This window comes from Camelus bactrianus, chromosome 12 (genome assembly GCF_048773025.1).
Source record: "Camelus bactrianus isolate YW-2024 breed Bactrian camel chromosome 12, ASM4877302v1, whole genome shotgun sequence".
Classification (NCBI taxonomy): domain Eukaryota; kingdom Metazoa; phylum Chordata; class Mammalia; order Artiodactyla; family Camelidae; genus Camelus; species Camelus bactrianus.
Window position 1 is genome coordinate 29,439,998 of NC_133550.1, and position 17,287 is coordinate 29,457,284.

General features: G+C 46.6%; 1 protein-coding gene across 1 annotated transcript in view; it reads left to right on the forward strand.

Annotated features, from left to right (window-relative positions):
* Positions 1-17,287, forward strand: part of SYN3 (synapsin III) — a 447,670-nt gene that overhangs the window by 34,262 nt on the left and 396,121 nt on the right. The window contains exon 2 of the mRNA XM_074375107.1: positions 2,231-2,685. Coding sequence (XP_074231208.1) covers positions 2,375-2,685 — 311 coding nt within the window. The 5' untranslated portion in view covers positions 2,231-2,374. The remainder of the gene's footprint in view (positions 1-2,230; positions 2,686-17,287) is intronic.

Sequence of the window (17,287 nt, forward strand, 5' to 3'; positions counted from 1 at the left end):
GTATGTATATATAAAATATTCCTATTAAACAAAATATGAAAGTATGATCTCATCCTATGGTATAATTTTTTTTCTCATTGGGATGTTTTTATCTTAAGTAACAGTACGCTTTTTGTAAGAGTTATTTTTTTTCTGCCAAACTTATGCTTGTGAAGGAAATGAAATGGCGAGCCAAAGACTGAGAGAAAATGTTCACAGTATACATTTCTGACAAAATACTTATATCTAGAATTTGTAAAGAATTCCTACAAGTAAACAATAAAAATACGAACAACCCATTTTTTTCAAATGAACCAGACTTCAGCAGACACTTCACCAGAGAAGACATATCAATGGCCAGTAAACCCATGATAGTTGCCTATTCTCATTAGGTGTCAGAGAATATAAATTAAAAACACAGTGAGATACTGTTTACACCCACTAAAATGGCTAAGATTAGAAAGACAGACAATAGCCAATGTAGGTTAGGATGTGGAGCAACTTGAACTCTCAAATGAAGGGTGCAAAATAACACAACCATTATGGGAAACTTTTGGATAGTTTCTTCAAAAGTTAAACATATGCTTACACTATGAATTAACAAAATTAACTTCTATGTATTTTCCCAAAGAAAAAGTCACTCTCTCTTAGTCTCTCTCTCTGTCTCTCTCCCTACCTCCCCCTTTCTCTCTCCACAAAAATACTTAAATAAAAATTCCTTAGAGCAAGTCTTTTCAGAATACCCTCTAAACTGGAAACATTTCAAACATCCACCAACAGGAGAATGTAGTAACAATATGTGGTTTATTCATCCAGCAGATAAGAAAACAGAATGACTGTTGATACATACAGCATAACTAAGTCTTGAAACCATTATGTTGAGGGAAGGAAGCCATTCATAAAAGAATTACATACAATCACATTTATATCAAGTTCAAGAATAGGTAAAATTAATATATGATGATCGACATCAGCAGAACATTTGCCTATAAGGATGTGTGAATTGACCAGAAAAGGGCACAAGAGAACTTTCTGAGATGATTGGAGTATAATAAATCTTATACCACAGTAACATTTATCAAACCTTCAAGAATTGGACCGCTTACAGACTGTGTCTCACTCTAAGTAAATTTTACTTCAGCAAAAATACAATCATAACAGAAAATATGAGTGGGGTCCAATTGTATGATTTGAACAATCATTTTTCTCAATGGGATATTTTGATCTCAAATGAACAATTTATTATTTTTTAGTTTTTCTGTTCAGAAAAGGAAGATATCTGTTTATTAGTCTGCTGGGGCTGCCATAACAAAATACCACAAACTGGGTCAAACAGCAGCAATTTATTTTCTCACGGTTCTGGAGGCTGGAAGTCTGAGATCAGGGTGCCAACATGGTTGGTTTTTGGTGAAAGCGCTTTTGCTGGCTTGCAGATGGCTGCCTTCCCCTTGTGTCCACACGGGGCTGAGGGAGAGCAAACTCTCTGGTGTCTCTTTTTATGAGGACATTAATCCCATCATGAGAGCACCACCCACATGGCCTCGTCTAACCCTAGTACCTCCCAAAGGCCTCATCTCCAAATACCAGCACATTGCTGGTAAGTGCTTCAAGATATCAATTTGAAGGACACAATTCAGTCTACAGCTATATATATTCTAGAAAATCTGGAAAGTATAGGTAAGTGGAAAGAAAAGGAAAAAAAAAAAAGCCATGTAGTCACATTACCCAAACATACTCACTGTTAACATTCTGATGTCTTTTTCTTTCCAAAGTTTTGTTATTTCAACTTTTATGTGATTGTAGTCGTTCTGTACCTATAATCTTGTATCATGATCTTTTAAATTACAGCATGAAATGTTTTCTGTGTTACTAAAATCCCTTTGTAAATACTTCTTTTTAATTACCACGAAAGGTTTCACTGAATGACTGCTGTAGTTTATGTGTTCGTTATTCTGTGGTCGAACATTGAGATACTTTCCAGTATTTCGCTAGGGTAAATAATGCTGTGATAAATATATTTGTACAAGAGGCTTTTTCTGTAACTCAGATTTCTTTATTGGGATAGAATTCCAGAAAATGGAAATTGTAGGTTAAAAGGTGAAGCTCTAATTAGATGTCACCAAATCCCTTGCCAAAAAGATGTCTCATTTTATACTGCCCCCAGCAACAGGGCAGGGAGGGGCATTAATCTGTTTTCTCTTAAGGGGTTGAGGTCGTTTCCACTAATGTGTTTGTTGGCTTGTTTCCTCAGGTGAAAAAAGCTGCAGCCGACTTGTGTGGGACTCCCCTGGCTCTTCTGGCCCAAGCCCCTACCACTCCCTCTCCTTGGCAGCCTGTGATCTGGGCCTCACCTAGGCAGTCTGAGTAGGAACAAGCCATCTCATCCATCACAGCCATGAATTTCCTCCGGCGGCGCCTCTCCGACAGCAGCTTTGTGGCCAACCTGCCTAACGGCTACATGACAGACCTGCAGCGCCCAGACAGTTCCACCAGCTCTCCTGCCTCCCCGGCCATGGAGAGGAGGCACCCCCAGCCCCTGGCAGCCTCCTTTTCCTCTCCAGGATCCAGCCTCTTTAGCTCTTTCTCCAGTGCCATGAAGCAGACCTCGCAGGCCCCCTCCGGGCTGATGGAGCCTCCGGGTCCCTCTGTGCCTGTTGTTCAAAGGCCCAGGGTCCTGTTGGTGATCGATGATGCCCACACAGACTGGTAAGCAAGAATCTGCAGGTATTCCTCCTGCAGGGGCAGGAGAGGAGATGGGGCTTATCTCACTCTTGCAAAGGAGAGAGGATAAGAGCTGTGAGAGGCTCCGTGGTATCAAGAGTCTGGTAGGAGGGAAGGACATTAACATTTATCATGTGGTACAGCATGCCAGGCGCCATGGCAGCTGCTTCATGCCACACTCTGTCCAAAGGGCTTTATGTTTACAGGACCACAATCTCTCAGCTGCAAATCCAAAATCCAAAAAGATCTGAAAACTAGAAAATATTTTATAACCCATTTGGCAGCAAAGCCTGATTTGAAGGAAAGTGAGACTGTGATAGTGTTCATAGTGCCACTCACTGCTTATTCATGTGATTTGCTGCAAACATCTTAACACATCAGATATGGGATGCTATCCAGAGCCCACAGGAATTGTTACATAATATATGGTATATGCATCATATTACCTTTCTAGAAATGGAAAACTTTTAAAATCTACACTAATTCTGGCAAGTTGCTTAACCTCTTTAAGCTTCAGCCATGCTCCCTCATTAAATGAGGCTCCTATGAGGGTAAAAGAAACCAACAGAGACCCACAGTCCTTATCCAAAACCCTTGGGACCAGAGTGAATTTGGGTCCTTGCTCTTCCATGTACTGGTAGTCTGGTTTCAGAACTTGTCCTCTTAACAGCAAAGTTGGGCAGAAATGACATCCTTCTGGCCTCTTCTCAGGCATGCCCCGCCTGGATAGATGGTAAGCTCCCTGAGGGGCGGAGACTGGACACGTGTCGAGGTCATTGCAACAGTAGTTCCACAGGTAGTTTACTGAGCACGGATTGAGTGCAAGTAACAGCCTTAGGTGCTCAGGTAAGTAATGAACAGGCTCTGCTCACGTGTAGCTGCAGGTGGAAAATAGGTCTCTACTCCAGATTTTTGGTAGAGAGAAATGATAAATGTTATCAGTCCAGTTGGAGACACAGAATTTGCAGTCCAGGAAGTAAACCTAGATGTGGAGGCATGAAAGCACTCCATCCAGGGCAAATCTGACAGTGGACCCATGGATGGCTGTGGGGACTGGAGGGCAAAGTTGCAAGTGCATGTCTCTAAAAGCTGCCGGAGAGTAGATATAGAGTAGGCACCCAGTAAATATGTATTAAATGAATAAATTAGTGCATTCATTTCACTGAGCATGCTAGATGCTCTGTTATTCTAACGTGGATATGTGTACTCACATTCATTCCTTGAGAAGTTAACTCAGGTTGGGAATGGTTGAATCTATACTTTTTAAGTGGGAGATAGCTTATAACATATTCAATATAGTCAATATTAAAGCATGTTCAGCAGGTTCAGACATCAGCCTTTATTTTCCTGCTAAGAAATCACTTCACCTTAACCAGAGTGGTCATGTGCCTGGCCTCTGTTCTGATCCAGTCTGAATTGTCCTCAGTGATGCTACTTGCTTGAAGGTTCTTATATGATGTTCATCTCTGCTTATGCTCTTATGTAAAGCATCATCTTTAGGTTCTGAGCAAAGGGTTTGATTTCTGCAGAGATGTTGCTTCCAATCCTGCTGCCCATCTGTCTGCCTGGTAAGCAAAATGCTTGCATGGTCTTTGCGGTCCTCTGTTTCTCTTTAACTGAACACTTGACCTTGATTTTGAGTATTCTCTGCTGACTGTTTTCTCTGGTTCAGTCAGGGTTTGCCATGATATGGTGATGGGGGTTATTTACAGGGGAAGTTATTTCCTGTATGGAGGTTGAGCTAATAAATGACAGCATGGTGCAGTGGTTAGGAACTCAGACTTTAGAGCTAAGCTACCTGGATTCAAATCTGTATCCCATAATAGCTACATGACCTTTACAAGTTACTGTTTCTAAGTGGGAATAAAATAATACCTTCCTGTAGAGTTAATATATGTAAGTAGGGTTAAAATCTGAGTTAATATAAAAGTGTTTAGGATGTGTCTAGTAAACAGTAAGTTCTATTAAAGTGTATATTATTATTGCAGACTATTGTGACTGTTTGTGCAATATTAATCATCTTGTAGGCATGCCTGTTTAATTTCTTCATGCCCAGTATCGGGCAGAGTTGATTAGGATTTACTCTCATTGTGCTACAGTTTTCTACTGGTCACTCTTCCCTGTTAGCTCTCGGGTGATAAAGTTGGGTCTTATTAATTAATCTCTTTCTCTCCAGTGCCCATATGGTGTGGAATACAGTGCACAGAATTGAAATGTCATGAATGGCCTCAGCCAAGTAACGTTTAAATTTTGACTTTGGTCTTCAATCTCTATAATCCGCAGGTATGACCAATGTGTGACTTTTAGGCTGTGCACACTGGTGGGGGACACAATTTTGGCCAGAGAAATTTCTCCCAGTCTGTTTCAATCATGCCTCGTATGCCCACAGGTTAATTAGGTATTGAGAACAGCAGTCTTTTTCTTGCCTCTCAGCGGGTGAAAAAGTGAAAAAGTGAGAAGCTGAGACTCATTAAGTCACCTGGAAGTTGGCTCTGCGCTCATTGGATGTTTGTGACAGAGACTTCCTACCCGTAGACATGTCAGCTTCTCCTACAGAACTCCATTCTAGATTCTTTTTTTTTTTTCCATTTTCCATTCTTTATCCTAGATACTTTAAGAACTTGCTAACCTCTCCAAATACATTCCCAACTTTCTCCAAATTGATGCTGGCTGCTTTAGAACCCCAATCCTTCCCTGCAGTTTCCGAAGGGTGCCTGTCCCCCATACTAGGAGTGGCCAGCAGGTGGCAGGCCAGCCCCACTGTCCCCGGGTAGTTTTGGCAGAGCCTGGCTCTCTCAGGGTCAGCCTCCTGTCCAGCCCCTCCTTCATTGTGCAAACTGTCTCCTGAGAGGAAGAAGTTGTTGAAGGGGAAGAAGCCAGCTCACACAGCCCTTTCTTCCTCCTTTGAGATGATAATGAGGGGGGGAGATGATCCACCGTCTGGACTGAGAGTGAACCCACCAGGAACAATGTGGCTCCCTTTTCTCCCTTGTCGGCCCCAGATCCTTCTTTCTGTCGTCCCTTTCTCAGTCCAAGACCCTCCTGCAGAATCAGGTTTCCTTGTGGGTGAGAGAGTTGCAGGAAACTCCCACTCTTGCTTCCTGGCAGAGGCCAGCTTGAAGTCTTTCTAAACCAGCCTGGGCTCCCCCCAAGGATGATCTGAAACCTGGCCAGTGGCCCAGGGGAAAGGGCTTTTCATCTTCTGAGGTGACCCACCAGAGGGTTCCACAGTCACCTTTGCTGGGAAGGATTCATGAACAAGCATTTTAAGACCCTACCACCTTTTGGGATTGACCTAGAGGTGAGCCTGGCCAGAGCAGGGATGTTGGGGAGCATTCAACCAGTCACCCCCCCATAAAGTCTGGCTCAGTCTAAACTAAAGCCGGTGCTGTCCTCTGAGATGAAGGGACATTAGTCAGTCTTGAGAACCACAAGGGAAATGAGAAATAAAACATGGATTTCAAGCTCAGTTCTTTTCAGCCCTACTGCCTCCCCACTCATGCCCTTGCCTAGAACTTTCCAGCATCTTCATGGGTCTCAGGCCTCTAATCTTGACCTCACCTCATGGTTATCTTTCATGTTACCACCAAAATATCATCTTTCTGAAATATAAATCTGATCAGTTTGCTTCCACGTCTCACCATGTATCCCCTTTTACAACTCTTTGGTGGTTCATCATTGCCCTCAAGTTCAAATTCACAGTCGCAAACATGTCTGCCCTCCCTCTAGTTCTGCCTCCAGCTCTGCTTCCTGCTTTGCTGCTTATCCTGCAGAACAGCAAACAACTTGTAGTTTTCAAACACACCTCTTTGCCTTAGCACAGACTGTTCACTGCTACTTGGAATACCCTTCTTAATTGTGCTCACTGGGCCAATCTCCATTCATCCTTAAAAGCCTGCTCAGGTGTCACTTCTTCTCTGAAGTCTTCCCTGACACACTTACCCTGCCAACAGTGCTAAGAACTCCCTCCTTTGATAACTTTAAGTATATTTCATTGTGCCACTGCAGCACACATCACACTGTATTATAATTGGCTTTAGGTGACTATCTCTTCTGTAAGAACAAGATCTGTGTCTTATTCTTTTTTCTTCCCTGGTGCTCAACACAGTTTCCAATTAGCATATGTCATTGTCCCCGACCCAGTCCAATCAGGTTAACCTTTATGGGGCATCATGGGGCCTGAAACTCACCTTACTTTGGGAGTCAACAATAGAGTACATACTGTTGAGTGGTTTCTGGTTTTCTCACCTAGGTATAAAGTCTTGGCTCTTTATTTTCCAGTATGTAGCTAGAGTTACTGTAAGGCAGCTATTTGAGATGTAAAAAAAAATTGGCAAATTTTTTTACCATTGCCCACATAATATACTGGAACCCCAAGTTTGATTTTCAAAATCGAAACATTGAACATGACAAAGAATAAGTTGTTTATTTCTGGATTGGGGTTGGGTGCACTTCCCTGCTCTCAGTTTCACCTACAAGGTCTCAGGAGCCTGGATGGGCTTGGGTAGTGGGGGATGTTGGGTTGAGGGGGGCCATAGAGCAGCTAAGCGTTGGCCCCCAACCCCTCCTTCCAATGGCCTCCGGAACCTTCCTCTCCTCTTACCTCACCAGTGGTCCTTGTTCCCAGAATGTCTGCTGTTGCCTTTCATCAGTGATCTATTGTTACCTTCCCTTTTATTCTCCACCCTTCCCTAGGGTTTCTTTTTCTTTTATTTGTTGAGGAGCAAACAAAAAGGGGATTCTTAGTTTGAAACACCACTTAGCTACTATCCTTCCAGCCTGGAATTTGTGAGGCGATACCAGCGTACTAAGTGATGGTTAACTGCACCTTGTGCATTTCTAGATTCACTGAGAGTGATAACTCTGTATGATAATCTGTGTCCCCACCACGACCACCCCATCCATGCCTGCATGCTGTCTTTGTAACCCAGTGCCTAGAACAGGGCAGACAGATAATAGGTGCTTAGGAAACATCTGTTGATTGAATGAGTGACCTTGGAGGTGATGTTATTGGGAATGACAAGGGTGAAGATGTTACAGTGAAACTGAGGAATGAACTTGGTGGCATTCTTCAGTTCTCTTTTTCCCTCTCTCAAACCCTACTCCATCCGGCAGAAAGTCACAGTGGCCACAGTGAGAGCATTTACACCATGGAAATTCGCAACTGCTACAAACCAGGGCTTTTAGGTCTCCCCAGAGGGCCGGTTGTTAAGCATTTGCCAGCATATCACTGCTCGTTGCACTTCCTGATTTTCCTGGGGAGCATTTTACAGGTGAGGAAGCGGAGCACAGGAGACTGTACATCCGCTCAAGAAACCAAAACAGGAGAGTGGTAGGCTGGGACTTGAATGGGACTAACTTCTTAAAAAGCATTTCTGATGGTGCCTTCCCTCCTGTTGACCACTGTCCAGGGCTTCAGTGTTTGGCATGATGTAGATGCGGAGAAGTCTTGGTTGAAAAAATCAGTGAATAAACCATGAGCTCTTTGGAAATGAGGTCATGTCCTCATCGTTGTCATATGGCAAACATTTGTGCTCTTTCCATGACCAGACATTTTGCTCAATGGTTTTCATAGGTTCTCTAATTTAATCCTCCCAACCACTGTATAGAGTACTGTTACTATCCTCATTTCATAAATAAGGAAAACTGAGAGTCTGAGCCCAGAATGAAAGCACACGATGGTGGCATCTGGGATCAGCTCAGGCCATCCAACTGATGAGCCTAGGGGTCCCTGTTCTTTTGTCATTCTTCCCTCTCCCACCTGAGCACAGCCCCTCATGTGCTTTTCCTGAGGGTGTTGGCTCATGGAGCAAGGCTCTGGAGCACACACCCAGCGTCTGAGGGCAGCAGAAGGGAATAGGTGGCAGGACTCCATGTTACAGCACGATAGCCAAGCACAGGATCCTGGTGACCTCACCCTCAGAGGAAAGTGCCCACCTCAAGCCAGGTGGCCCTGCCCTGCTGGCACCCTTGAGCAGCCAGAATGTTAAGGTGCCGGGGCCAAGGAGGTCCCTGTAGCCATCCAGACACTTGTGAGCTCAGGCTTGGAAACTGGACCCTTTTCAGAAATTGCCCTCAGACTGTTTTCCTCTTTTTAAAGCACCAAGGGAGCTCCAGCAGGGTCTTTTCTGTTCTTTTCCCCTGTGTTTTGTTATTAAAGATGTGATTTTTTAACACATGGCTGACATGTTTCCCAAAAGAGTTAAAAATGGGAAAGAAGATAAAATGCAGAAGAACTCAGGGCTGGCAGGTGGCAGGTCAGGACTGAAGTCCAGCTCTGCCATTCACCTGCTCTGTGGGCCTGGACAAGCCACTTTACCTTTCCAAGCCTCAATTTTCTCATCTGTAAAGTTGGCTCACAATGCCACCATCTTCACCACACCGCTGAACTCCCCGGCAGATATGAGGCTCCAGTGAAAGCACTCTGTTCCTTTCCTTCATGGACATTTTTCATTGTGATGGTTTATTTACCTGTGATATGGTTCTGCTCTAAAACATAAGTGAGGGCAGAGTTTAGACCTTCATTGTTTAACCACCATTTCCTTGGAGCCTACCTAGCACAGTGCCTACAACTTGGTACAGTAGGATAGATGGATGATCTAATTAACAAGCAATGGATGCTCTTGCTAAGGCAGTTGTTATTATTAAGGGAAAGTTTAGGATTGAGGTTGCCCTGGGGGAGAATCTTTTTCAGAAAGCACTCAGCTCTCCTGGAATTTAGGAAGAGTACCAGATACTTCCATGCTGTTCTCCAGGATTCCTCCTCCTTCCTGCCCAGCTGATAACTCAAGGCTCTGACCCCCACCTTAGAGGCTGGGCTCCCTCAGGCTGCTTGAGTGAAGACATGAGGACTGCAGGGTGTCTTGGCAGTCCCTTGAAGCCTTGCTGTGGCCTCATTGGCCCCAGGGTGACCAGGACTTTCTGCTTCCTACTGTGCTACCTTTGAGGTGGGGTAGTTAACTCAAAGCTGGCATCACTAGCAGAGGCTTTTGGGTTGAGTTGCTGGATTTAGTAAATAAAAATACAGGATGCCCAGTTAATAATTAGATAAACAATGAATCAGTATATCCCATGCCATATTTGGTAAAGACTTATACTGCAAAATTATTTGTTGTTTATCTGGAATTCAAATTTAACTGGGTGTCCTGTAGTTTATCTGGCCACCCTATTTATGGAGGATGGTGACAAGAAACAGTGCCCAGCCCTACTAACATGGGCCCAGTGAGAGGCTGGCCTTTGCATGTCCTTGTCTACTGGTTGGGGAGCCAAACCAGGTCCCTCAGTCGACCCCATTTCCAGGAAGCAGCTTTCCCTGCCTGTGACAAGGACTGAACAGTCTCGGTCACCAGCAGAACAGGAGCAAAACCAAGTTGACAGTCTGGAGGCAGATTGCCTAGGCCCCTGTTCTCTCACTTACGTGACCTTGGGCAAGTTCGACCTCCGAGCCTCACATTCCTCAGCCGGAAGGCAAGATCATGGCTCATCTTTCACAAAGAATCGCCATAAAGTTAGAGATGATGGTGCAGGTGTTTAATGTAATGACCGGGCTTAGCTGTCATAACAGGCACTGAAATGGTAACTGTTATTAACAATTAATTGCAATCACTAATTGCTGGTGAGTATAATAGCACTGGGAGCCAGGGGGAAGGAAGCCACTTGGCATGCTTCTCAGTTCAGCTGGATAAGCTTGAGGGCTGTCTTCCAGAAGCCCTGGAGGAGGGGTGTCTGTATGATGGTAGGCTGGCACACACTCTACTCTAAAGATGGGAAGATGGGTGCCAGAGTCGGTATCCGCCTCCTAGAGTTGGTTGAGGGGCTCAAGGCAGGACATACACCTTTCTGTTGAAGACATCTTTATGCCTCTCTCCATCACTTCCCCCACCCCTAAGACTCTCCTTGGACATGGGTAGGCCCTTCCTGTTTGCTGTGGGGAAATCCAGAGGTGAAGGCAGAGGGAGGTAGGAAAGACCTGATGAGAGGGGTCTTGCCACCTTCCTACTCCCTTCATTCAAGCTGGAGTGATGCTGGACTTCTGGACTTGTCTGTCCACTCTGGGCACCCCTACCATACCCCCTCCCTCCACCCTGGTGCCTGGGGCAGGAGGGGCCTTGGGCATTCCCCAGCAGCCTGCCCCGTCGCCTGGACACCGGCGCTGTTTTCCCAGGCCCGGCCCCTTTTATCAGGGGGACAATGTACGCACACAGTGAGGGCCTTGTGTGGCACCCAGGCCCCGAGCCCTTTGACTTGAGGAATTTTTCAAGTGCTGACCTCTCTCCGTGAGGTCTCCCCACCATCCAATCCAGAGGCCTGGTGCCCCTGCTGCTTCCTACCCCGTTCTTGCAGGGAGCGAGGGAGGGAGGGGAAAACAGTGAAGAGTTGTCTCTTGCCCTGGTAGAGTCTTCACCCTCTGAGACTGTGGCTCGGAAATCTGGGGGAAGTGTCTTTGAGCAGAAGGGCATATGGGGAGGGATATGAAGGATATGCTGTTTCTTCTTAGGTTCTCCCCTTTCTGCTGATGCCGTGGGATCTTGGTGGAGCCACTTTCCTCTTTGAGCCTCAGTTTCATCATAAATCAAACAATGACAATGGACTAAGATCACAGTCCCCAAGAGACTTTCCATCAGAATGACATTCAGATTACCAGGTACCACCCTGTACCTTCTGTATTGGATAGAGTTCTTTGTTTGCAAGAAAAAGAAATAACTTTGGCTGACTTAGGCAAAATGGACATTTATTGAAAATATGTGGGAGGCTCACAGAATTGAAAGAAAATGTGAAGACCCAAGTTTCGGAGAGGTCAGGACCCACAGCTCTGCCAGGACCTAGGAGGCAGGGACTTGGAGACAGTCTGTGGAGAAGTCAATGCCTGTTTCCTCCCAGCCTTGTGCCTCTCTGCTCAAAAATCAAATACCTGGGCAAGAACAAACCTGGCTTGTTCTACAGTGTGTCCTGGGGATACCTGGAGACAGTCCCACTGGGACTTTGTGCTTGGTTCCATCAACACAAGTGCAAATGGAGGTGCTGTTACTAGAAGTCAGACTGGGTGCAGAACAGGCTGCACTGAGCTGTCCCCTTAGAACTACTGAGTCAGAATATCTAGAGCAGAGCTCAGGAAACTATTCTCTTAAATAATGAAGAGTCAAGTTTAGAAACCATCGAGCTGGAGGACTGGTTTCCTGTGGCTTCCGACTGGTAGATCTGGGACCAGCAGGGCAAATAAAGAGGGAGACGTGTCAGCTCAGTGTACAGAATGGGAAAGGCATCCAAAGGCCACGTGGGCTGCCCGGTGAGGGAGGGAGCTCCCCGTCACTTGTAGGTATTCCAGCATAACTGGGCTGGCCATTTGGGAGGAATGATGCAGAAGAGGCTCAGACTCTAAAGGGGTCAGCCTGCAAGCCCTTAAAGGAGTCTCAGACCTGAAGCTTTTCACTTCCCTCTCTGGCTTTGTGTCTCAGTCACTTTTCCTGCCATTGCCCTGCTTTTCTCTGAAGCATTCAACTGTTCAACTTGTGAGTCTTCCCTCATCCTCCAAAATGTGGTTTTCTCATCCAGGTCCTCCTCTTTCAAAGGTGTCCTTCAGGTGAATGGGCTCTCCTAGCAATAGCTGTTTCTGTTCCTCCAGACTTCACCCACCCAGTTACAGCCTTGCCCTGGGGGAAGCAGGTCACTGGACAGGTGCCAGCCTCATTACAGAATGTCTCTCCTCCTGGGACCTGTGGGAGCCTGCCTGGGACATGTTTCCTCGGCAGGAGGAAGGCTGTCTGTGATGGCAAGAGAGGGGATGGTGCTTTGTGTCTATTTTCCTGACCTCCCACCCTGGGTTTGCAGGAAGGGCAGGAGTGTGGGCTTCCTGAAGATTTGCACTGAGCTAATTGCCATCTTCAGAATGGAATTAGTTCAATTAGGGATTGCCTGTGCAGCTGCTCACAGGAGACAAGGCAGTCGGTGAGTGAAGGGGCAGGTGTTAGGAAAAGGCACAGGCACAGAGAAATATTTCCCCACTGTAAGGAAAACAAAAGCACAAGCTCTATGACAAATGTGTCTGCCACTTGTTTCTGGCTGCAGAGAGACAACGGGGAGCTGTGGGGACTACTTGGCGTGAGAACTGATGCTTCTCTGAAGGCAGCAGCTGTCATCCACTCAGCCAGCTTTTGCCACGTGGGAATACAGGTCTGGTGTTGCCAAGTTATTGATTTTCAAGGAAAGCCAGAAATCTGAATTTTTATATGAATTTTCTATTTTAAAATTAAAAGAATGTAATATAAGTCCAACATAACAAGACTGTAGACTCCATGAGATTTGCCAGTTGGCAACTTCTGATGGAGAAGATAGGAATCAGTGTAAATATTTAGTCCAGTTCCTCATCTGGGTCTATCTCCTAGCTAGACTATGAGTACCAGGATGGCAGGGGGCTGTTTTATTCAGCACAATTCCTAGGAACTAGCACAGTGCTAAGCATATAGTAGATCCTAGATATATGGATGGATGGATGGGTGGGTGGATGGGTGGATGGATGGATGGGTAGATAGTTGGATACATGGAAGAAGGGAAGAAGGGAGGAAGGAAGATGACTTTTCTCAGTCTTCTTCTCCTGTGCCCTGCTCTTCTCACTTCAGCAGGTCCCATGCCCCCTTTCTAAATCACTTAATATTCTCATGGTCCCCTTCGTCTCATCCTCCTTATACCATCTAAACCTCTTTTCCAGGATATTAGTCACTTGCACCTTGATATAAATTACCTTTCAGTGTATCACCTTTCCCATGCCATTTCCCCAGATTGGGCTCTTATTAGATGCCCATTAAATGTTTGCTGAAGGAACAACTTGCCTTTCTAAATGTGAACTCTCTTGGTGGAGTGAAGGCTATGGACTTTCAGGATTCTGTGGGAATGAGGGTGACACAATGTCATTTCTTTGGAGAGGAGAGAGCTAAGAACTGGGAGATAACATTCTAGCATGATCACAGTGAATGAATGGCTGATAACTTTTTTTACCCTAAAGGTCAGTGCTGGAAGGAAGAGGAGCTCCCAGAGGGCAGCCAAGGGAGGTTTCCATCATGTGAGACATGAAGCAGGAGTTCCATTTAGAGCAAGGGAGATACTGCCCCCTTCCTTCTCTTGGGGAGAAGAAATGATCTGTCACTTCCCCAGGTACATGTCCAGTTGTTGAAGGACAGGAGGGAAAAAGATGAACATTAAACACCCTTCACATGTCAGGGATATCACTCACGGGGCCTTATGGCAAATGTACTTATTTTTGCAGATGAGACTGGGGCTCGGGAAAGTTGATGTTTGTATGAGGCAGCACTGGGAAATAAATTGCAGAGCTGGAGAGGGCCTGGGTCTGTTCTAACCCTAGCAGTGCCCGCTCACCTCTTTACCTGGAGGGTGAAGCCCACCCCAGCAGCCCACTAGTGAGCAATCCACTTGCTGGCACATTTCTGGCAGGTTTCCAGAGGCCTTCAAATCTGCCTCCTCATTTAATCCTCATGGCTCTGTGATCATGATTCCCATCTCCGTTCTGCAGATGAGGAAGCAGAGGCTTGTCCAGAATCATGCAGCAGGTGCCAGAGCTGCCAACTCAAATCTAGGTGTTCTGTTCTATGCCTGTTTCTCATTTTTCCTGCACATTTAGGGACATGCCCCTGGAAAATTCATTAGCCCCATGAGCGCCTCCAGTGCCTGCCCAACTCTTTTGTCTTTGTGCCTTTCACTCACATACACACACATTCAGGCCTTCTCACATTCATCTTTGCAGCCTTTGGTCCTGGCTAAGGATAGGTACCAAACGTTGGATGGATGGATGATGGATGGATAGATGAAGTGGGCCACTTCACCAGGGAAGCAGCCTGGGCCCTCAGACTGTCCTGGGTCCTCTTCTGTGGGCTGACCTGGTCTTTGGGCTAATGCCATACGAGGTCATGTCCTTTCTGGGTCCCTTCCTCTTGTTAGGTAGTAAGCTCCCTGAGTCAAAGAACTCTGTTGCCTTCATTCCTGTTTCCTTAGAGCCTGCAGGCTCTGGCACATAGTAGGTGATCAGTATAAGTGTGTTGAGTGTCTTCCAGAGAAGCCTTCCAGACTAACCTAGGTCAGACCTCCCCTGCTCCCACACCTTATCTTGTATCACCTTGTGCAGTGTACTCATCATTTCCTTTTCACCAGGTTAGTTTCCTGACTTTTCTAAGAACGTACTAGCTCCACAGGAGCAGGGTCTGTATCAGCCTTTCCCCTGTGCCTAGTAAGTTGCCTAGTCCATATGAGGCTCAGTAAGTAGTGGTTAAATGACGGAGTGAATAAATGATACGGATTGTGATCAGACCTGCCCACACAAATCTTGTTCCCTATTGTTGTCAGAAGCCTATGAAGGGACATTTATCATATCCTATGGTTCAGGGCCCTAGTAGGTCTCACTTCTTTACTTTCACAGATCCTTGTACAGGTGCAAGGGTCCTTGTCACCCTCAGAGGGTCCCTCTGTCCTAACTCATTGGAGCCCCCCAATTGCAAGGAGGTACAGCAAGGCTGCCCCATCATTGGAGGGTCCCCTCTGGCAATGGGAGGGGATCTGGAGGGCTAGCTATTCTTGGCAGTAAATAATGGAGCTAGAATTGGATCTCTGATTTGGCACTCTGTGTTTGAAGGCCCTGCTTTTGCCACACCTCCATCCAGCCAACCTGCCACATGACCCTTCTCATCTTGCTAACTGGGAAAACCCTGAGTGTGTCCACCTTCAGGGCTCTCCTGTGTGGTCCGTGATCCATCTCCCCCAGTTTCTGTTTGGGCCACAAATGAGCAATGGAATGTTTCATCAGAAACATGAAAATCTGTTTCTAGGGACAGAACCCGGCCTCCCTGGTACCCCCTTCCCACTACTCCAACAGGCATGGCTGTGCCTGATACAGAATGTTCCTGACCCCTCCTCCCTGGGAGGGGCATCGCCAAGGCCCAGCTACACTGACTCTGCATCCCAGATGGATTTATTAGAAGGATGCTGCTTGGACACAGGTGGATCCTGTTTGTACTAATTCTCCTCTTCCTTCTGCCTCTGCTGCAGCCATGAAAGAACTCGGTACTGCTCCCCATAAATCTCTCTCACACACCACATCCCGCCTCCCCAAACTAGGGATTTCCCACCCCAGGCAGCACTGGTTTTATAATATTCTCCTTCCTGGTGCCTCTGATGTGGCAGTAAAATATGAGACCACCCACAGAGATGGAAGCTTTGTGGAATCAAGAGCTTCCCCCACCTCCTTCCCAGGGCCAAGGATTTGACTGATTGGCTTGCTTATTCAGGGAGCTCATTATGAGAATAAACATATCAGGGCATTAGGAAGAGGTCCGCATTAGGGAGACAGAGCCCTTGGGCACAGTGAGGGTCACCCATTTTGCCTGAGGTCAAACGGCCAGGAAATTAGAGAGGCAGCAACCCCAGCCCCCAAGGCATCTAGAATTCCAGACCATCCCTACCCTTCCCTCTGCCAGACAGAACCGTTCAGAGGCAGCTGAAGCCTGAATGAGCCTCCAGCAAGGAGGCAACAGTCTGTGTGGCCTGTCAGGAGACAGACTTCTGACTCCTGGCCAGGCAGGGGGATGGACCGCCTGACCCTCATCTTCAGCCTGAGTTGTCTGGCAAGCCCTGCAGTAAACATTCCAGAGATGGGCAAAACAAGTGTTTCTTCTGGGAAGGTGAGTCCCATGGAGGCCAGAGCTGCTTGGGTGGTATTGGTGTAGTGCAGCGCGTTCTGGGTTCTGGGTTAGAATCTTGACCACGGCTGCCGGTGGTGCGCGTGGGACCCTGAACGCTGACCCCCACATCGTAATCATTGTGGACTTGTAGGTGTGTTTCTGCAGTGTACCAGTAGATGGCAGTAGAGCGTCTCGAGCGCAGGAGACCCCACAGCCTCTCCCTGGAAGACATTATTCATTTCCCCAGTCAGCAAACATTCGTTAAACATGCGTCTGTGCCCTGGCACGTTGTGCCGGATGCTGGAGATCCAGTGAGTGTTGAGACACGGTTTCAGGTTTCCAGGGAGCTCACAGACTAGGTAGGTGTATGGGGGCAGAGGACAGGCAAACAAGTGTAATTTCAGCATGGGGTGATATGTGTCATATGGTTGTTAAGTACTGCACCTCGTGAGAATCCAGAGGAGGGACACCTAACCCAGCCTTGTTAAGGGGGTGCTTTCAAGGAAAACTTGACTGAATAGGTGGGGATCTTGGAACATGAGAAAGAGGTAGCGAGAGAAGGGAGAACAGCATGTGCAAAGGCTCAGAGTCATAAAAGCATAGGAATCACAGGAAGTTGAGTGTGTCCATGAGGTGGGCAGAAAACTGAAGAAGAAATTGGCCATAGGTCAGCAGGGTCCAGATTATGAAGGACCTCGAGGGTCTGGACTGAATCCCAGAAATCTTAAAGCACAAGATCACCGTTGCCACTTAGAGGCTCTGTTTGACTTTGAGCCTGCCGGGAGTACTTCCGGCCCTACTGCCCCACAGGGTCGACTTCGAGGTCAACAGGAGGAGGGATGTGAATGGCTTGCTGGCCTTCTGTACCAGTGCCACCTATTTACCACCATTGTCAGTCACTTATT